At 36.1% G+C, this 22,234-nt stretch overlaps 3 protein-coding genes across 4 annotated transcripts; 2 read left to right on the top strand and 1 right to left on the bottom strand.

The window, feature by feature from the left end:
- Nucleotides 1-262: 262 nt before the first annotated feature.
- On the bottom strand, nucleotides 263-2,706 carry LOC133861358 (protein FAR1-RELATED SEQUENCE 4-like). The gene is made up of 2 exons (XM_062297132.1): nucleotides 2,601-2,706; nucleotides 263-2,484 (listed from the first exon to the last, which is right to left on the bottom strand). Exons 1-2 carry the CDS (start codon nucleotides 2,704-2,706, stop codon nucleotides 263-265), a joined length of 2,328 nt encoding a protein of 775 aa, XP_062153116.1.
- A 2,578-nt stretch (nucleotides 2,707-5,284) lies between these two features.
- LOC133856970 (RNA-binding protein 1-like) lies at nucleotides 5,285-12,718 on the top strand. The gene is made up of 7 exons (XM_062292046.1): nucleotides 5,285-5,517; nucleotides 9,894-10,015; nucleotides 10,115-10,352; nucleotides 10,463-10,524; nucleotides 10,602-10,683; nucleotides 12,066-12,186; nucleotides 12,308-12,718. The coding sequence occupies exons 1-6, from the start codon at nucleotides 5,424-5,426 to the stop codon at nucleotides 12,167-12,169; spliced, it is 702 nt and encodes a 233-aa protein (XP_062148030.1). The 5' UTR covers nucleotides 5,285-5,423; the 3' UTR covers nucleotides 12,170-12,186; nucleotides 12,308-12,718.
- Nucleotides 12,719-13,701: 983 nt separating this feature from the next.
- LOC133856959 (oligopeptide transporter 6) lies at nucleotides 13,702-22,167 on the top strand. 2 transcript variants are annotated; one of them, XM_062292028.1, is made up of 7 exons: nucleotides 13,702-13,721; nucleotides 18,114-18,627; nucleotides 19,346-19,443; nucleotides 19,525-20,094; nucleotides 20,779-21,037; nucleotides 21,178-21,360; nucleotides 21,449-22,167. In XM_062292028.1, exons 2-7 carry the CDS (start codon nucleotides 18,148-18,150, stop codon nucleotides 22,058-22,060), a joined length of 2,202 nt encoding a protein of 733 aa, XP_062148012.1. In that variant the 5' UTR covers nucleotides 13,702-13,721; nucleotides 18,114-18,147; the 3' UTR covers nucleotides 22,061-22,167. The 2 variants fall into 2 exon arrangements, with proteins under 2 accessions (XP_062148012.1, XP_062148020.1); XM_062292036.1 differs by lacking the exon at nucleotides 13,702-13,721 and having other exon boundaries at nucleotides 17,267-18,627.
- Nucleotides 22,168-22,234: the final 67 nt, after the last annotated feature.

Below are 22,234 nucleotides of genomic sequence, written 5' to 3'. Positions count from 1 at the left end.
TTTTGCTTTGTTTGTCATTTGTGTCCACAATAACATTTCCTTGAGAAGTCTTCCATTAATAAAACAATACAAACTTGTTAGTAAAAGCATTTAAAAAATATTCAAACAAGCATAATTAAACATAAGGAATAGAAGCAACCTTCTTTTTTTTGCTTTGTTTGTCATTTGTGTCCACAATAACATTTCCTTGGGAAGTCTTCCATTAATAAAACAATACAAACTTGTTAGTAAAAGCATTTAAAAAATATTCAAACAAGCATAATTAAACATAAGGAATAGAAGCAACCTTCTTTTTTTTGCTTTGTTTGTCATTTGTGTCATTTGCTTGATTTTTTCTTTCTCTTGTCGTCTTCTTTCCCACCGCTTTCTCTACTTCAGACATCTTCATTGCTGATGGTGGCTTTCCTCTACTTCGAACCACAAGAGGGCTACGCACCTTACTACTTTCTACTGTCGTACCATCAATATCAATGGACAAATTACAAGTAGTAGATCCACTACGAAGTGCTTGGGAAGGTGGACTATGTTCGCAAACCGAATCACTGTATTGCTTTGTTAACATATGAACTTGATTTTTCAGTTTCATGTAACTGTCCACACTATTTGAGGCAATTTCTGCTAAAATGTGCATATCTTTGCACAAGTCAAAATATCTTTCTGCACTAGGGTTGCCATTCAAGGGATCATAACTACTGTTGATAAATTTATATTTTCGCTTCAAGTCTTTCCTCCATCGGTTAAGGAAATATTTCTCTGGCAACGATGTAACTCCAACTCTAGTCAGTACAGATATGACATGTTTGCACAAAATTCCTCTTGATTCAAACAAGCAGCAACTGCAATTCACTTCACATGAAGATTCATTATAGTATACAATAAAGCATACTATTTTTGTGTACGCATCATTAATTTGTACCTGTTCAGTCACTTGATAGGTACACATTGCACCTTCTCTTTTGATAAGAGAACTACTACAATACATCACCTCTTTAATCTCTTCTTGTACTTCTTTATACTTTGCTATGGTATAAATTTGTTGAAATTTCTTCTCAAAAGAAAACCTGCTTAAACATGCAACCATCTCATTAAAAGAAACAAAATCAGCAACATTCTCATTCTCAACCTTTTTACGCAAAGCATTATCATATTGATCTACAAATTCCTTCAATGTGGTTGACGAGTGTACATAACCATCAAAGAAAGCATTCATGCTTTCACTCCATTGCGTGGTAGTCATTCCAGCCCAAAATACACCTTTAAGATATGCTGGCACCCAAAAAGTACGCTCACTATATAACCCACGCAGCCGTGCATTATCCCCTAGATTATAACAATCAAGTAGATTTTGCCAACTTGCATCAAACTCATCGCATGTCTGAGATTCATACACACAACTTCGTATGGTACTCTTAATGGCATGGTACTGTGAATGTGATCCAAATTTTTCTGGAAGTTTTTTCAATATGTGCCACAAACAAAATCTATGCCGGGTATTTGGAAAAACTTTATGAATTGCATTTTTCATGGCCCTATCTTGATCTGTTATAATTGCATTTGGCGATCGTCCATTCATGCAGTTCAACCATGTTTCAAACAACCATACAAATGTCTTTGTATCTTCACTTGATATTAATGCCGCCCCAAAAAGTATTGATTGACCATGATGATTAACTCCCACAAAAGGAGCAAATGGCATTTCATATCTATTAGTCAAATACGTCGTATCAAATGTAACAACATCCCCGAAGTCTTCATACGATGCCCTACTTCGTGCATCAGCCCAAAACACATTTTTCAACCTACAATCATCATCAAAATCTATGGCAAAGTAGAAATCATTATTTATTGCTTGCATCCTTTTGAAATAGTCACAAAGAGCTTCAGCACCTCCTGTGCCAAGCCGAAGATGCCTTGACTTAGCAATAAAATTGCGGCAATCTTTTTCTCCAAATTGAAGATGCTCATACCCACCCGCTTCAACTGCTAGCGAGTTAAAACTTTTACTCATTGTTATTCCAGCTCTATCATTTATCAAAAGCTTTCTCTTCACATGAGAATCCAAGTTCTTATGGGATTTAAAATATCTAGCTTTGCTTGGGCTTAAATCATGATTATGGTTAGTACATATACTGGTCACATACCACTTTGCCTCAATTAACTTTGCATTCAAATTGGCCTTACACCCTGTTCTACTTGTTTGAACAGGCTTACTTGAGCTAGGTTTTCTATTGCCTTGGCGAGCACATGATAGGGTGATGTAATGTGTATACCCACTTGCATTCTTTTTTTTATTCTTTTGTACCACCCCAAAACCTTGTTGCTTCGCATATGTCCTATAATGAGAAGCAAGTTCATCTAAAGAGTTAAATATCATTCCTTCTTTAGGTTCCTCCAACTTTTCAACTCCATCTATGAGCTTCAAATCAAACTTGCAATTGTCATCATTATCTTCCGACTCTACGTCACATACAGTTTCATTTCCAGCTATATATATATATTAAAAAAAAAAATAAAAAAAGTTCAGGGGTAACAACTATGAATAATAACATTCACAAAATATTTGAAGCAAAATTAAAGGAAGAATGAAATGACTAACATACCATTTTGAGGGTCAATTTCGAGGGGCAAACCATCATCAATTGGAAGTTGTGTCAACGGATCATCATATTCGCATTCATTCCCCAAGACCGATGGCGGCAAGTCCATCTATGAGTTATTGCACGAAAACATCTAATTAGTTAATATGATGTTTATATATATATATATATATATAGTTGGGTTTTAAGATCTTACTGCTCATGATGCATTTGATTGATAAAATTCAATTTAGAATGCAACAATAACAGATGCGGATCACTATGGTAGACTTGGACTACAGAGAGAATGTTCTTTTGAGCAGGTCACAACTCAAGGACAACTTACATAGTTTTAGGTTAAACTCACGTTTTATTTAGTTATTGGCTATGCAAATTGATATTCCTTTCTCTCCCTCTCATTGATTTTGATTATCCAGGTTACAATTGCATACAAAAGCAAGGTTGAACAATTGAGGAATCAGGGATTAAATGAAGAAGAACTCGACGAGAAACTGGAACTTCTAAAAGTCAATAATTGTCAAAACATTTTATGTTCTCTCTTCTTTTTTTTTTTTTTCAGAAAAAAAGCCATCTAGAGGGAAAGCAATTCTCACCGATCTGAAAAATTGATAGGAATCATACGCAATTTTGTCAACTGAGGAAGAGAGAAGGATGTATGATTGGAGCTTGGCTAGGAGCCAAAAAGTAGAAACATATGTTTTTTGAGGTTTACAAACCCAACTGCCTAGCCACTAGTGCAACCCCTTCAGCCATTCAAATCCATAACACCGAAAGGAATACCCCAATTTTTACAAAAAAAAAAAAAAAAAAAAAAAAAAAAAAAAAAAACCTAAGCAAACTATAAGGGGTTTGAGGGATTAGAGATTCAGACCCACAAGATTTAGAACAATGAAACTAAGATTCTAGAAAAATAACAAAAAAAAAAAAAAGAGAGGAAAGAAGGAAAACCTTACCTCTTTTGGCTCTTCAGAATGGTACGGTAGATCGAGATGGAGGGGTTCCATGTGGCTAGAGATGGAGATGGATGCTACTGGCAGCGGTGCTTGTGGCAGTTGGTGGTGGCGATCAGTGCCGTGGAGGGAGGAGATGGAAGGAGGGAGAAGGGAGGAGGGAGGAGGGAAAGTTTTGGGGGGAAAAGCTTTTGGGAGAATATGGTAGATGTTCCGTGTTTAACTTGGTTTTGAATTTTTTTTTTTTTTTTTTTTTTTTTTTAGGGTCTGACGTGGACTCTGCCACGTCAGATGGGGAGGGACTCTGGAGCGCCGGGTAGAATTACTCTTGAAAGCTCGAGTCTTGATCATGAAGTAGTGGCGAAGTTACTAAGGAACTTAGGGGTGCCTCCCAAGCCCCCAAGTTTTCAAAAAAAAAAAGAAAAAAAAAGAAAATAATAATTTACCTCTATTTATTTATTTATTTTTCTAATTGGACCCCCCCGAGTTTGGGATGCCGGCTCTGCCCCTAATCTGAAGAACAAGTAGAGCAGATGGGTTGAAAAAAAGAAAAGAAAAAAAAGCAGGAAAGCTTGTGAGTGTGTGGTTTGTTTGGAAGTGAGTTTGTTGAGGGAGATATATGGAGCGAAAATAATTAAAGGTTGTCTTCCTTGTTTTGTTTATTTCTTTCTATGACGAACTCTCTCTCAATCTATATAATATCCTACTATTGTTCGGCCAGACAAACAAAATCTAGCAACCACACCAAAAGAGAATATGATGATGTTGATGATGCTAGAGCTGTTTTCTTCAATTGAACAAAAGTTTTTTTTTTTTTTTTTTTTTTTAAAATAAAAATTTAATTTAATTGTTTTATTATGTATAGTGCACGAAAGCACGTCAGAACAGCAATTGGTTGTTGCCTATTGCTTCACATAATATTAAAAGAGCCATGTTCCTTTTTTACCTTGGATAAGTCACTAAAGAGAAAAACATTAAAAAGACACGCACACATACATGGACAATTTTATTTTATTTTTGTTTAAAATATAAAAAATGATTCATTTACAACTTTTACACAATTCTCTTTCACGTTGTGTGAGACTTATGAGATTTGATTCTTGTACAACACCAATACAACAACCCCTCACATGAGGGTAGGCCCCAGTATGTGGGACCCACCCTCATGTGAGGAATTGTTATATAGTTGTTGTATTGGTGTTGTAAATCTAACATTTTTCAAGACCTATATGCATGGGTCGCACACAATGTGAGAAGGGTTGTGTAGGAGTTATGTGGGAGGGATCGTGAGAGAACCACTTTCCTAAAAATACATGCATAAATCACATATTTAAAAAATAAATGTCATTATAAATAGATTGGGTTAGAGCAAAATATTGTCCAAGCCATATTTAACACGGCATTTTTCATTTTTTATATTTGCTACATTCAAAATGTATTTTATTTCATCTAAAATTATGATTTTCTAAAAACACAGTCGCACTAAAAATAGGATTTTTAAGCACCTGAAAAAGACTAGATTTCATAAATATCTTCTAGAATTTTTAGGATATTTTTAATATATAAATTTAATAAACCCTCATGGTTTTTAAAATAAATCGATTAAAATGTTGTTGTGTAATAAATATTTTTAATTTTTTCGAACTTAATATTAATAGTTTAATTTAAAACAAAAAGTGCGATTATTTGGAAAAAATTACTTCAGCGATATTTATTATAAAAAGCAAAGGGGAAAGCACGACCTAAAAGGAAGAAACAAAATCTATAGACTTGTGTTCTCTCCACTTTGCCGCTCCCTCCTCTTCTGATCTTGTCCGTGAAAAACATTTCTTCACCTCTTTATCTCTCTTAGGGTTTCTCTTTCCCTCTCTAACACATGGCGGATGCTTATTGGAGGTACAGCGACTCACGGCAACCTCCGTCGCAGTCGATTTCTCAGCTTGTCGGAAAACGCTCTCGCGCCGACTACGGTAAAGCTAAATACCTCGGATTTACTTTTTCTTGTTCTTGTATTGCTGTGTTATGAAATTAGGGTTTTCGGTAATTCCGGTTTACTCTGTTTGGTGGCCGAGAAAGCGGAATTTAAGCGAAGTTCCTATTTTCGAACGTTTCATTTTTTATGAAAATTGGAGTTTTTAGCTGAAGAAAAACCATTTGGCGTTGACAAAAGTGGAAGTTTTTGATAAGAACTTTTATCACTATTATTGTCTTACATTTTTTTGAGATACTACTCGGAGGTCAAGATTATTGGTGAAATGGGTTGCTTTTATTATTTTAGATCTCGCCACTTTTTTTTTTTTCTTCTTCTTTCAAAAAAAAAAAAATATGTCATAGGTTTCACTGTGGTTCACTTTTTTCGAAGTATTATTATCTGAGCTGTTTGATATTGATATCTGAAATTAGTTTTTGCCTGGTCTCTCTTATAAAACATTGCTTGGATTACGGGAAAAATTACATTTTTGTGGTGCTGTCATGCCCGGGGGTATGCTTTTATATGGTTGCTTGTGTAAAGAACAGTAGGAGAGCATTGTTTTAATGGTGTGTATGATATTGGATGATTAAGTTATTCATAAAAAAAGAAAAAGAAAAGAAAAGAAAAGATATTGGATGCTTAAGTACTAGTTCTTATTTCAGTTTATGGTAAGAAATATAACTTTTAAGGCCTAAATGTGTAGAGCATTCACAGCAGCTTCCCTTTGATTTTCTTAAATTTAGAAAACAAAACTACTTTTTGCTTCTCTATCCAAATACACTCTACAATAACTTCCTCTATCTTTCTTTATATCAATTAAATATTTTTTATTTACAAATATAAGTTTCTACCTATGCTCACATTTTTCACAAAACTCCAACACAATCCCCAATATGAGGCAAAAAGACGAGAGATGAGAGAGGAAAGAAAAATATTTTGTATTAAAATAATGGATAGGGAAGCTCTTTTGATTCCCTACACATTGGGTAGAATTGTAGCATTCCCAATGCTCAAGGAACCAATAAGGTATCTGCTGTGGGTGGTTTTTTGTGATTTTTTTTTTTTTATATTTTCCCAATCTGTAGGAAAGGGAAGGGGCTATAGGGAAGTTGTTGGGAATGCTCTAATATGTTATGCTTTCTTGCATCCTTATCTATATGGGGATAGATGAATCCTGTTAGTATTGGAAATCCTTCATTGGTCGAAGGACCACCACTTTGTGTAAATTTGGCTTATGTGTTGGCTAGTCTTGACTGCTATATTATTTCTGTTGTCAATTATTTTTAAAGGATCAATATTGTGCTTTGTGTTATTTAGACTTTGTCACAGCTCTGCATACTTGCTTTTTTGACTGGAGGAGTTCCTTTGTCTGTTTGTTTGGAATTATCTGCTTCAAGGTAATTTGATTCTTGATTGTGAGGATCCTTATCTAATCTAATGCCTTTTTCATGGGAAGACATTTTATATTGGCTTGGAAAGCCATTTTTAGACTGGCTTGGAGCCTTCCAACCCAACAATGATAAGAGAAAGAAAGAAAGGACGAAAGAGGAAGGAAACTAACTGAGTCAATGGATTGTCAAACTTATGTTCTAGGGACTAGATTTTAAGGTGCCTTTTTGTCTTGTAAACTTTTTGAAGTAGGTTATTGCACTGTGCCATACTGCCACATTACCTATATAGTTTAAGTAATGCCAAGTCAGGTCATAGATGTGCCTTATGAGCTGAAAGCCCCGTTTTTCCCATTTGAAATTTTATTACTTACCCAGAAAATAAAAAAAGTGAATAGAGAAAGGAAAAATAATGGTACTCAGTTTCAGTTTTTTGGAAGGGATGGGTGGCCTTAGATATGCTCTTCTATAAACTGCTTTATGTGGGCTGACATATGTAACATACCCTGCCACTAGTCATTCTTTCGTTTTCTCCTGGAAGTATAAAGACAGTAGGCATACATATTAAAAGGCTGATACTTCGAAATTTGAGATGCCCCCCCCCCCCCCCCCCCCCCCCCCCCCTTTTTAAATGTTTTAAAGTGGTATTAGGGTTGAAGATAAACTTGTCTAAGTAGAGATTGTTCCCATAGGCGATGTGGGGGATGTGGAGGGTTTGGCTAGCATTCTTGGGTGTAGAGTGGCTTCGTTGCTAATAAAGTATCTTCCCTTGGGTGCTCACTATAAGGATTATACCATTTGGAGTGGTATTATTGAGGAGATGGAGCATAGGTTGGCGGGTTGGAAGAGACTTTATTTATCAAAAAGAGGTTGGTTAAATTTGATAAAAAGTATTCTTTCTAATTTACCAACATATTATTTGTCCATTTTCCCTATTCTTGTAGATCATGTAGATCCCCTATTCTTGTAGCCTGTAGGAGTGGCTAATCGACTAGAAAAATTTTAGAGGGACTTTCTTTGGGGGATATTGGTGATGAGTTTAAGTTTCATCTGGTGCAGTGGTCGAATATATGTACTCCGATAAGTTCAGGGGATCTAGTGGTGAGAAATCTAATTCAGTTTAATTGAGTGCTTTTGGGCAAGTGATTGTGGAGGCATGCTACGGAAAGGGAGGCTCTGAGGAGAGAGGTGGTGGACATTAAATATGATAATAAGAGGGGAGGTTGGTGTTCTAAGGAGGTTGGGGGGCCCTATGGCGTGGGAGTGTGGAAATGTATAAGGAGGAGTGAGAAGGTTTTTATAAACATGTGAGGTAGGAGATGGATATGAAGTGCTGTTTTGGCATGATGTTTTCGGTGTGAGGAGCAGCTTTTGAAGTTCTCTTTTCCGGAATGATTCACTATTGCTTGTGGCATAGATGTGTGGGTGGCAGATCATATGCAATTCCAGAATGGAACTTTAATTGGAATCTTATTTTTACTAGACTTGTGCATGATTGGGGGGTGGAAGTGGTTTTTGGGTTCTTTGAGTTGCTGTATTCTCAATGAGCAAGGCATGGAGGTGAGGATACAATTTGCTGGATTACTTCTAAGCAGAAATCATTTGAAGTTAAAGTCTTATTATTAGGTGTTATCTAATCAGGTACGGTTCCCTTTTCCTTGAGAGTAGTATTTAGAAAGTTAAGACTCCCTCGAGAGTGGCGTTCTTTGTGTGGATGACGGCTTTGGGAAAATCTTTACTTTAGATAATTTACGAAAGATGAATGTTATTGTGGTGGATTGGTGTTGTATGTGTAAGAAATGTGGGGATATTGATTATCTACTCCTTCATTGTGAGGTTGCAACATAATTGTGGAGTGCGCCTTTTCAATTGTTAGGTGTTCGGTTATGCCTCGAAGGGTGAGCAAGTTATTGGGAAGTTGGAGGCGACAATTGGGAAACAATAATGCTTTGAAAATATGGAGGTTGGCTCCTTTGTGTTTAATGTGGTGTCTTTAGAGAGAGCGGAACACAATGAGCTTTGAAGATTGTGAGAATTGATTGTTAGAGATGAAGAAAATGGTGTTATAATCCCTTTATACTTGGAGTGTAGCATGGAAGAGTTTGCCTGTTTCTAATTTTTCTGTGTTTTTAGAATTTTGTTCCTCTTTTATTTATTTATTTATTTATTTATTTATTATTTTTTTCTATTCTTTAGGGGTTTTCTATATTTCATTGTGTACTAAGGTTGCACCCTATGCGCTTTGAATTTATTTGCATTACTTATATAGAAAAAAAAGGCCATAACATTCCCCCGTGCAGGGTGAAGTATAAAAAAATGGATTAGAACCTAAACAATAGAGATATTTAGAACAAAAGAAAGTGAGTTTTCTATTATATTTTAACCTTTTAGAGCAATTTTAATAGATTGTAGCATCATATAAATAGTTATAATTTTTTTTTGATAAGTACTTAAATAGTTATAATTTTACTGAATTTAATTACAAACTGCTGGCTGTTTGTTTTATACAATACCTATTATAACATTCAGGTGATGCGTAGAAAAGAATCTCATTGAGTAGTAGTCCATTTCCATATACATTGGGTTGACTCGCATATGAGATGTAATTCCAGCCTCCTAATTGTGCAACCAACATAGTGATCTTTCTTTCTTACTTTTTAAAAATTTCATCTTCCCCTAATGATGTCAGTTCGTGTGTAATTGGTTATGTCAAGTGGCCCTTAGCAATTTCCGTGACCTGATCATGAGTGATGTGGTAGTCTTTGGCAGTTGGGGTGATCACATTATACGGGAGATCAACAACTGTGTATTAGGTTATTCATAAGGGTTACCAATTATTTTTTCTGGTACTAGACATATCTCTAGCAGTTTGACTACCCACACAAAGTAATGTGCTCCTTCTTCTGCCTTGAGAATCATATGTCTTAACATGTTGCTCCTTTTATCTTTTGTCTCATTTACTGAAAGTACTTACTTGATCATGAAGATGTCCCTGGTGGTCATGAGCTGCCCAGTTATTATGCTCGTGATGATGATAGGGGAACACTTCGTGGAATTAGAGATACTGACTCCATTGGAGCATCTTATGATCGTTACCTCCGCAGTGCGGTACTTATTTATTTCCAGCGTTTTTGCATCTCAGATACAATTTTTTCACTCTCAATTTAATTACATGTTATGTTCTAATGTTATGCTGCTATATTTCAGCAAGTTTCATCTTATGGTGGGGGACAGTCTGCTAGATCCATTGGTGGGGGAATATCGAGTCGGGCTGTTGATGATCCTCGTATTGTGGGTATTGGGAGCATGGACCCAGGTACAACTGTGAAGGACAGAACCTTGGGATATGGAGGTGGAAGGTCTGAGGTTCCCCTTCCTCCTGATGCTTCCAGTACACTGTTTGTGGAGGGCTTGCCTGCCAACTGTACACGACGAGAAGTGGCTCGTATCCTTCCATAGTCTTCTATTTTCTCAAGCATTGCTTACACTTTTTCTTTTGTCTTCATTGTGTGTAGTTTTACATTCCTGGTCTTGTTCCTTCACTTGCTGTCATAGATATCTTTCGCCCTTTTGTTGGCTACAAAGAAGTGAGACTCGTAAGCAAGGAATCGAGACATGTAAGTTTAGTTTTTTTAATAAGTGCATTGTCAATATTTAGTACATTGATGGATTCACTGATTATCAATCTGTTCAGCCTGGGGGAGATCCACTGGTACTTTGTTTTGTTGATTTTGTAAGTCCAGCCCATGCTGCCACTGCCATGGATGCCTTGCAAGGTGAGCTTGTCTTATCCGTAATTTTTAAAAACTTTAGCATCACGCATCTTTGCCAAAACATTATGTTGCTTATCTCTGCTGTCCTTTTGTTGTGCTATTAGTGGAGAAATTAAACATTTTCCTAGATCGTTTTTCTTTTTTGCTTTCCTATAAAGAAGGTTGGCTAGTTACACTACAAGGTATACCAAAACAAAAACCTGTGTGACATTTCTGGTTAATGTATGTGTGTGTCCAAGTGTTGGAGGGGCTGAGTTGTTGATGCCTAAACTATGATTTGGCATGGTGTTAAAAGATATCTATTGAAGGGGGCTGGCACTAAGAGTTCATCGCTACTGGGAAGTGAAAAAGCAACAGTGTGAATTAAATCTTTGAATCATTGAACTATAAAAATAGTGAAATGCTAATTTACAGAATCAAGCATTATTTTGTTGTTTTGTGAGGAAAAGGATTGTCTTCTATAGTGACAGTTGCATACATATTTCATGGGGAAAAACAGAAAGCAGATTTTCGCAATCTGAAAGCCTAAGCTTCCAAAGGTTCGCCAATTTTTTTAAAATTTCTCGAAAACACGGTAAATCTTAGTTTGGCGGCTTATATATCTCAAATGAAGGTGAGAAATTCACTTTGGAGGCTTGGAAGTTCTCTTCCTCTATGATAATGATATGACAATGGAACCAATTCTTATCGGCATTTGACAAGTTCACCTTTACTGCTGGTGCCTATGCGTTTTATACTGCAGGTTTGCTCTTGGCTGTATCAGGTTTGTACTTAATAATTATGAGTGGCAAAACTTTGCGTTTTCTTGGGTAGGCGAACAATTTAAAAAAAGAAAACAAAGACACTGGACCTGGTTCATTTAATTTACTCTGGATTTTCAGCTCAACTGGCCAAATAGGCTACCTAGACCAGTTAAGGAGGCTGATCTAGTCACATGGCTGACCAACCATACTAAGTAGTTCAGATGACGATGGCATAAATATCTCATATTTTGGCTTTACCTTTTCCTAATCCATTCTAGACCAATTGAAACCTCAGACTTACTAAAGCAGAAATAATTGAGGCAAAATATCCCTCCATTTTCGTTGTTTCCGTAAGCTAGAGACTGGAATCTTGATGAGTGAGCTTTACCTTGGGAAGGTGGCAGACTTTCTTTCTGTCCTTATGGGGTGCTCTTTTGACCGTCAGGCTATGAGTGGTGGATCTGCATCTGGTTTTTGGGTGTTATGGAAAGTGATTGACTGTCTGTCAGGTTTATTACGAGTTTGCTATGTGTTTAAGTTGAGCTAATGTTGCACACGTCTTATATCATCTGTCATGCCCCAATTAACCGTTCAAAACGTGGCTAGATGTTCAGCGTGAAATAGTCAAGCTCGATTTTGCAGGTTATAAATTTGATGAGCATGACCGTGACTCGGTCAATCTAAGGTTGCAATTTGCTCGCTATCCTGGTGCGAGGTCAGGTGGCGGGCATCGTGGCAAGCGTTGAATTATGCAGTTTTGCAGGTGATTTACGCTATATTCCACCCGTTCGACTCTTTATATTCATGACGCTAGGTGCTGACTAAGAAAACTTCATTATAAAACGATGAATCGCGCTAAATCGTGGTACGACACTTCTCTGTAGGATTCGCTCAAATTGGAGAGGTTATGATAATGAGGGGCGATACGACGGACTTGCGGTTTCGTGAATTACAGGCGCTTTCGTTAGGAACAACATGAACCGTGTGGTTTTCATTAAGTCGAGGACGATTGCTAGAGATTTGGAGTGTGCTTTTCTTTTCGAGTACTGTGAACTATTTCTGCCTTTGGTTTGTTTCGCTCTGCATGTGACTTTATTTATCCTTGGAGATGGTGTAAACTTATGCTTTTCCTAAACCTTTCGGCTTATTCTGTTTTCAAGATATATCTCTAGCGTAGTGAGGGTCGAAGTAGGTAGGATAAAGTTGACATGTGGTGTATTATTCAGTTCATTGGATTTCTATCCTAAAACCTTTTTTTATTGAAAAAAGGAGGACGAAAACTGGTGTAGCATTCAGTCTATGCGTTACATACTCTATAGATCTTTGGTTTCTCAACCTTCAATCCTGAAAAGTTTCGCAGGCATTGAAGAAAAATCTTTTTAGCCTGATCATTAATTGGATTGTTTTGGGGTCTTAGCAGCTAAACGCTATGAAGCCTTCTTGTGGGTTAATTTTTTGTGCCTTCTTGTTGCCTTTATATTAGATAGGAGATGCTAGGAAGCCTGCTTTCATGTTTGTAATGTGAAAGTGCCAAAGCCTGCCGGCAACTGTTGACTAAACTATTGTCATTGTAGCAGTGATGTTATTCCATGATAAGATATGATGTTGACAAGGCCCAAACCTATTGTTCTTTGTGTTTGTTGTCACGTACTAGATCTGTAGGCTCTGTTGTTTTCCTATTCCTAGCGTGGGGTATAATCCATCTAAGATATTTTCCCTGCAACCGTGTCTCTGGAAATTTCCGCACAAAAGAACTGTTCTCCTAAGTTGAACTTTGGACAAACCCTATCCTTTTGTTGACCTACTATGTTGCCTGGTTGTTTTTAGGACTACTCTCGGCTCTTTTAAATACGTGTGGCAATTCGTGTTCGCGTGCCGAGTTCGGATCGTGTCGAGGCATGAACTTAAAACTTTAAAGGTTAATTTTAAGTGGTTCCATTTAATTAAATGATAATTAAATGAGTCAAAACTCTTTAATTCTATTTAGATAATTTTGTGTTGGGTTCGTATTGTATTTATGTGTAAAAAATTGCCGGCTCTACTTTTTGTAGTACAAATAACTGTTGGTTTTTGAGGACTGCATGTTGTATACTGTATTGTTCTATTCGGCTTTTTTGCAATTCAAAGAATTAAAGGCTTCCAGTGCTTTGAATTAAAGGCTTTCTTGTGCATTTGTATTCATGGTTGTGATGTGCCGTGACAATGTGGAGTTTGGAGCTTCACATTTATTGGCCAGGGATCCGTTATACACTACAAGCATGCTGTAGAAATGTGGATTAGCATCTTCTTTCCGCTGATGTGAGCATGGCTACTTTGAAAAAAAAAAAAACACTTGTTTTAGGTATTGGAGTTTTTTCGTTGTAATTATTTTTTACTCAGGGCGTTATTTTTGGGTGTTCGAGCGGCTAGAAACATTGCATATTCTTTTTCTTTTCTGAGCAAGATAACCATAACAGCAAAAGAAAAGAAAAAAAAAACTGTAATATGAGGGGGTGGGAACCCTAACAAACATCTCAAAACAATCGTTAGTGTATGAAATAATGAGAAATTATTTGAAGTGTATCTGGTCCCATAATTCCGTAACCAAAGGTTGAGGGGCTTTCAAATATATCTGGTCCCATCATTCCTTAACCAAAGGGTGAGGGGCTTTAAAATATATCTGGTCCCATAATTCCTTAACCAAAGGGTTAGGGGCTTTAAAATATATCTGGTCCCATAATTCCTTAACCAAAGGGTGAGGGGCTTTCAAATATATCTGGTCCCATAATTCCTTAACCGAAGGGTTAGGGGCTGCATTGATCTCTAGTTTGATAGAAGAATAATTGAAAATAAAAATGCGCTGATGATTACTGTGATGAGATGGTTGAAGAAGCTCTTCTTCCTTGTACAAAATAGTATGTTCCACTACATCTCCAGACGAAAAAGAGAATTATTTTCACTTTATTGAGAAAGGAGGTGAAGATGGGCTATTGGATGGAAAAGTTGGATCTGGAGATCACCGGTGGGGGAGGCGTGTTGGCCTTACCACCAGTTGAGACTTGAGAGGTTGGATGGTGGGCGGCTTGAGGTGGATTAGGGGCGTGGAGGCTAGTCAGGGCGTGTGTGCGCAGCGAAGATAGATGGATGACAGTAGATTTAGTTTCAACTCTCAAAAAAATAAAAGAAGCGAAAAAAAAATAAAAATAAAAAAGGGGAAAAGGAAAAGCAAAGGAGGCAAAAATAGGACGAGGAGAGTAGGTGGTAAGCTGAAAGGATATACAAGTGAAGAGATTCTGAAACTTAAATAGTGAGATGCATAAAAATTTGAATTGCATCAAATATTTTAACCATCTTCAAACGGTTTATTTTATTTTATTTTTTATTTTTTAAAGTATGGTTTTTTTATAAAGTTTTCGAAGACTACGTCGTTGAAAGGAAGTTGGTTGCGGTTGGAATTCCTAACAATGCAACTTGCTACATACGATGTCATAGGAAGTTAGCTGATATTTTCTTTCTTATTTCACTTGCTACTTTGCGTTGCGGCTTTTAAAACTTAGGAAAAAATACATATATTATTTTCGAACTATCACCCCAATTGTTGACGCCCCATCTATAATTACTAACTGTGTTACTGTCCCTCTAATCTATTAAAAATGTCAATGTCTCTTTCAACACTAATAAAAAGACAAAAATAATCATAATTTTTTTTAATAAGACAAGGAAAAATAAAATAAAATTAAAAGTTTAGAAAATTAAAAAAATCTAAAAAAGGAAATAAAAAAAATAGTAATAATGAAAAAATGAAAAAAAAAAAAAAAAAAAAGAAGAAAGAAAAACCGTTTTTTTTTATTAAATATAAATTTTAGTTTAGTTTTTTAGTTTTTAGTTTTTTTATATATAATTTTAAGAATATTTATAATTTTATAAAAGATTATTTGTCATTAAGGGGTATATATATATATTGTAGTTTTAAGGGGATATTGACATAATTAATAGTTTAGGAGGGATATTGACAATGAAATGATAATTTTAAGAGTATGTGTATTTTTTTTTTTTTTTAAACTAATTTAGAAAGAATTTCACTTATAACTTCTAATCTTTTGTTACTTTTGAAATAAAGTTTTCAAACTTTAAAACGTGTCAATTTATGGTATTTATCTTTTAATTTTTTTTTCAATTTTAACATTCCATAAGAATTTTTCATTAAATCTTGTCAAAAGTTTTAAAATACCTTTTTGTTTTTAGGAAAAAAGATAGAAGAAAAAATTTGCAAAGATTTAGGTGTTGGTGAGAATTTAACGGAATTTGAAAAAATACTTATGCATGAATTTTTGAAATTTTATAATTTTTTTTTTGTTTTTTTTTTTTTAAAAAGAATAACAAAATGTAGGGGTATTCTGAGAATTTTATAGGATTTAACAGAAATTTCTACTGGAGAGTTGAAATTAAAAAAAAAAAATAAAAAATAAAAAAAAAATAAAAAAAAAAAGATTGAAAGATGAAGATATCTGATCGAGTGAAATATTACCTAGTGAAAAAAGTCAGTGCTAGTACCACGCGGTTGACGTCGAAGGGCTAGGAATCTACGGACGATAGGGATTGGGAATCTCTCTAGTTGCTGCCCAAATTATCCCAATCCCTATCTAAGGAGACAAAGATAGCAGCGAAATCTTGGATAAGCTTTTGACTTTGAATTTGAGCCGCTACCATCACTTCAAAGGATAGACACGAGTGGTGACAAGTACTGTTAAGCTCTAGTTCATTACATCATTAATTTGAGTGCTTAAATTTGTCGTTTCTAAATAACTTTTGTGTATGTGTTTTAATTTTTATGTGAAATATTGTTCCAGTACCGTGCTTTAATATTCTCTTTTTTTTTTGGGGGAAAATATTTTCTAAATTTTCCTCTACTTTTTTTGAATTTTTCATTTTTTTTTTTCATTTTAGACCTGATTTTTCAATTTGATCAATCTAATATTTGAGTCTACAAAAATTTTAAATCTAATATTTTTAGCTATTTTTCTTCAAATAAATATTTTTAAAAAAAATGCAAAAAAGACTATTATACTCTTGTAACTAAAAAGCATTTCTAATAGTCTCACCAAATTACAAGTAGATTTCCTTAGAGCATTTTTAATAGTCTCACCAAAATAACTAAAAAGCTATTTTGTTGAAAATCACCCAAAAATTACTCCAAGTAGCCTCACCAATTTAACCAAAAATTTATGGCAAGTGAACAATACTCGTCATTTCTCTTCTTTTTATTTTATTTATTTTTATTTTTTCTCATTTCTTTCTCACACAAATCATTCTCAGCACAACCTCCTTAGAAAAAGACAAATTTTCAAAAATATGACCGTTAGGATAAGACAAATATTTTTAAATATTACAGTTAGAAAAAGACAAATTTTTAAAAATATGACGGTTAGGAAAAGACGAACATTTAAAAAAAGGTTAAATAGAAAAAGAATAAAGAAATATAAAAAAGTATTAATTAAATAGAATAGTGAATGGTAAATAGTTAAAATAATGAACTTGTAGGGAGTGTTTTAAAAAAATAGCTTATCATAATAAATAATAATAATAATAATAATTTTTAGTTATTTGGACTAATAAAATTTAGTGAGGAATGCTCTTAAGATTAGGATGGCCGAATTTTACAAAAATTCAAACAATGAAAAAAAGATTAAGTCTGTTGGGCCACATAATCTGAGCAGATAGGGTTGAGTCCCACCTCCCACTTTTCTTAGGCTGCCCCCACCTTCACAAACTTCTATAATATTTTGGAAGCACTTCTGGAATGGTGACTTTTCCTGTCATGTGAACGCATTAAAAAGGTTAAAGCACCTTTCAGTGGGGGGTAATCATCTCCACAGTTGTCCCTCGCGTGGATGTGGATGTCTGGACTACAGTGGGTAATCGTGGAATTCGTGGGTAATCATCTCCATTCTTCTCAACGGTTGTCCCTCGCGTGGATGTGGATGTCTGGACTTCAGTGGGTAATCATCTCCATAGTTGTCCCTCGCTGGCCAGGATGTCTTGAAATTTTCTCATCAAATCCCTCGTAATTTGAGCGGAAAATGACTGAGTGGAGCCGGACTCGGGTGCCCACTTCCTTCCGGGAAAAGATAAAAAAAATCATATAAGCCAAAAAAAATTAAAATAAAAAGGAATTATTTTATTCAAATCCTAGATTCTCCCATTGACTGAAGTCAAGTAGGCTTACTTGGGGCTGCCTAGTACGTGCCTGCCCGTATTATAAAACAATCACAGCACGGGCCGGAATGTGAAGTGGAGGGTAAACCAGCTCACCGCTGGATTGCATTTAATGTAATGCCAACTGTAAAGACCAACCAAAATATATAACAAGTAGGAGATTCAGTAGAAACGATCCCATGACTAGGTTGTTGTTTGCCTTCAATGAAACTCCAAACTTTTCAGAGTTCAGCGGTTTAGCATTGATGACACCTTAGCTTTTTATTTCGCTTTTTTCGGGTTCTATTGGATTCCTAGTTGACTTCGACTGTACTAATAAAGCAATTTGATAGATAGATGTTTGTTAGGATTCCAACTCCTTAACATCCTCTCCTTTGAATCTCCCTCTCGGATTCTAACTCCTTAACATCATTGCCTCTGAATCTCTCTCTCTCTCTCTCTCTCTCTCTCTCTATATATATATATATATATAACTCAGTTATTACTGTTGAGTAGTATCTGGGAGGAGCATCAGTTTTGCAATAGAGCAATGGGTGAAGTATTTCAAGTTCAGAAGGAGGTGGATTCCTTGGAGGTTAATGATGAGTGTCCGATAAAACAAGTCGATGTAACAGTGTCCAAAACTGATGATCCCACCATGCCAGTGCTGACATTCAGGATGTGGGTTCTGGGTCTTACTTCATGTGTCATATTGTCTTTTGTGAACCAGTTCTTTTGGTATAGGAGACAGCCATTGTCGGTCAGTTCAATATCTGCGCAGATTGCTGTGGTGCCCATTGGGCACTTTATGGCCAGGGCGTTGCCCAAGCGTCCCTTCTTCAAGGGCACATGGTTTGAGTTCACTATGAATCCGGGGCCCTTTAATATCAAGGAACACGTTTTGATCACTATTTTTGCGAATTCGGGTGCTGGATCCGTTTATGCTGCTCATGTTTTGTCCGCAGTTAAATTGTATTATAAGAGGGCCCTCACTTTTCTTCCAGCCTTGATTGTTATGCTTACAACTCAGGTTCTTTTCCCACATTTCTTATTTTTTATTTTGGTTGGATTCTTGTTGACTTTTCAAGAGTTAGATGAAGCCTGGAGGCTTATTTGATTTTGTGATGATTATACATGCTGAATTATGGAATATTTGACTATTGTCTTGGAATTATAAGGGAGATAATCTCTGAAATCTCTTGGATACTTTAGCTATTGCTGATATTGAGGGTAATCTTGGGCCAGTCAATTTGATGAAAAAGTTAGAAAAACTTGGGATCCTTTGGGATCTCTTGGATATAATTTTGTTCCTGTGATCTTATGATGCTATTTCTGTCCATAATCTTTTTCTTTTTTTCTTTTATATGTCCACACAAACAATAAGGGGTTGGAGGATTCGAACTAGTAACTTCCGTTTCATAAAGCGTGATCCCCAGCTGATTAAACTACCCCTTGAGGACCTGTCCATAATCTTAATTGCTATTATTCTTCCCATACCTCTTTTCATATGACTAATGCAAGGTCAAAATAAAATATTAACGTTAATTTGATTTTATTGTGATAGTGGTTATTAAAATGTAAATTTTGAATATTCAAATCATCCACATCTTTAAAAATAGATAACGTATCCAACATGTGATTTCCTTTCCTACATGACTGTATTTTCCTTGCTGGTATATATATAGCTGTTACCCTTGGATTACTTACAAGCAGTCTCCAACGATGTCGTTTTCCTTTTTAAACTGTAGGTGTTAGGGTTTGGTTGGGCTGGACTTTTTCGAAAATATCTGGTTGAGCCAGGGGAAATGTGGTGGCCTTCTAACCTGGTTCAGGTCGCATTGTTCGGGTAATTTTGCATTTGAAATATTCTTTAATTAAACAAACTTTGCCAGTATCCTGATTGATATAATATCATTATTCATTACAGGGCTCTACATGAGAAGGAAAAAAGACTTAAAGGCGGCACTACACGTACTCAGTTCTTCCTCCTGGTCTTGATCAGTAGCTTTGCTTACTATGTTTTACCTGGCTATCTTTTCTTAATGATAACAAGTGTCTCTTGGGTCTGCTGGATCTCTCCCAAGTCTGTTTTTGTCCAACAAATGGGTTCTGGCTTACAAGGCCTTGGAATTGGTTCCTTTGGGATTGATTGGGCTACAATTTCCTCTTACCTTGGGAGTCCACTGGCTAGTCCATGGTTCGCCACTGCCAACACTGCTGTTGGATTCGTCCTTGTAATGTATGTGATGACACCCCTCGCTTACTGGTACAACACCTACGGTGCCAAGACTTTCCCAATATACTCTAACAGCCTTTTCACATCAAATGGTTCGGAGTACGACATTTTGAGCATCATCAACTCCAAATTTCATCTTGATCGTACTACTTATGCACAGATGGGGCCTGTACATCTCAGCACATTCTTTGCTATGACTTATGGTGTTGGATTTGCTACACTTACTGCTACACTTATGCATGTTCTGCTTTTCAGTGGAAGGTAATAACTGCTTGAATCATTCCATGAAAATTTCCCACTCCTTGTCAAGGGGTTGTTAAAATATATAGCTATTAATGCACAAAAATGTTCATATTTTTTGCTGATAGACTGTACATTCTTTTTTCCATTTGAAATATATATATATATATATATATATATATATATATATATATATATATATGTGTGTGTGTGTGTGTGTGTGTGTGTGTGTGTGTGTGTGTGTGTGTGTGTGTGTGTGTGTGTGTGTGTGTGTGTGTTCTTTTTAAACTTCTTATGATTATTTTGCCATGGAAGAAATGTTTTTGACAATATAAAAAAATGCCCATTATGTTTCTTCCTTTCCCTCTATAGCCCAGTTTTCCCTTTGGAGATAGTAAGGAAGTTAACAGTTGAATGTGACAAGTTTCCTCTAATCAGAACTAACTGTATTGTGCCAACATGTATTCATCCTATTACATTATATGTTCTACTATTTTTAGTTCAAAGTAAGCACTTGATATCTCTCCTTTAAATTTACCCTAGTGGTTGAAGCACATATCTTCCATCTTCTTTAAACGAGTTCTTTTATTTTTGTAAGTTCTTTAAACGAGTTCTTAATTGTTGATCTATGTGGTATAACATGGCACTGTTTAAGCTCTTGTAAGACTTTCTTGGAATTTAAGTTCACTTGCACCCCGCATGCAGTGACATATGGAAGCAAACCAGAAGTGCCTTTAGTGGGAGTGGAAAACAAGATATACATACCAAGCTTATGAGGGTGTACAAATCCGTTCCCATGTGGTGGTTTCTTGTCATCCTTGTGGCAAACATTGCTCTTATAATGTTTGCCTGTGAGTATTACAACGAGTCACTTCAACTGCCTTGGTGGGGTGTGCTGCTAGCTTGTGCCATTGCCATTTTCTTCACTCTCCCAATTGGTATCATTACTGCCACCACAAACCAGGTAAATATATATCAAACTATAAAATCTAATCCTTTTTTTGCCCACTATCACTGCTATTTGCTTTTGCATTATTGTTAAATGCCTAAATGGAAGTTCTGCTGAAATTTATCACTCATGTGCATCTCTTATTGGTGAATCAGATGCCAGGTTTGAACATTATAACAGAATACATTATTGGATACATGTACCCGGAGCGCCCCGTTGCTAACATGTGCTTCAAAGTGTATGGATACATCAGCATGACCCAAGCTTTAACCTTTCTGTCAGACTTTAAGCTTGGCCACTACATGAAGATTCCACCAAGGTCAATGTTCATGGCACAGGTCAGTTTTGTTTTCTGTGTCTCAAATTCATCTGTAAGAGCACATTATGGCACTAAAATATTCAGAAGCTAAAATTGTGACATTGCAGGTTGTTGGGACTATCGTTTCAGTAATTGTATACACGGGAACTGCATGGTGGCTGATGGAAACCATCCCACACCTTTGTGATACCTCCCTGCTACCAGAGGGCAGCCCCTGGACTTGCCCGATGGACCGTGTCTTCTTCGATGCATCCGTCATCTGGGGACTTGTCGGACCCCGTAGAATCTTTGGCAACCTTGGCGAATACGGGAATGTCAATTGGTTCTTTCTTGGTGGAGCAATTGCCCCTCTCCTAGTCTGGCTTGCACACAAGGCATTCCCTAACCAAAATTGGATTCGCATGATTCACATGCCTGTTTTGTTGGGTGCTACATCAATGATGCCCCCAGCTAGTGCCGTAAACTACACTAGTTGGATCATTGTAGGGTTCCTCTCCGGATTTGTGTTCTTTAGGTACCGGCCAGAATGGTGGAAGCGCTACAATTATGTCCTTTCTGGTGGTCTTGATGCTGGAACTGCTTTCATGACGTTGTTGCTGTTTGTTTCCATGGGATCCACCGAAATTAACTGGTGGGGAAACAATATTGATGGGTGCCCCTTAGCTTCTTGCCCAACTGCAGAAGGGGTTATGGCTAAAGGCTGCCCAGTCGTCTCTTAAAGTTAAAACTATAATCTTTTACCTATATTTTTCAGGTTTTATGGAACCACTCTCTTTATGCTTGTAAATATATTTCAATAATTCTTTTGGTATTTGTTTTGGGTTTAGATGATGCTGTTTGTGCTTTCCAAATAATGATGGAATTGTCATTCATTGTAACAGTTTAGTTTCATT

This window comes from Alnus glutinosa, chromosome 1 (assembly GCF_958979055.1).
Source record: "Alnus glutinosa chromosome 1, dhAlnGlut1.1, whole genome shotgun sequence".
Lineage (NCBI taxonomy): Eukaryota > Viridiplantae > Streptophyta > Magnoliopsida > Fagales > Betulaceae > Alnus > Alnus glutinosa.
Note: the sequence above shows the minus strand (reverse complement) of the source record. Positions and strands in the feature narration are given on the sequence as shown.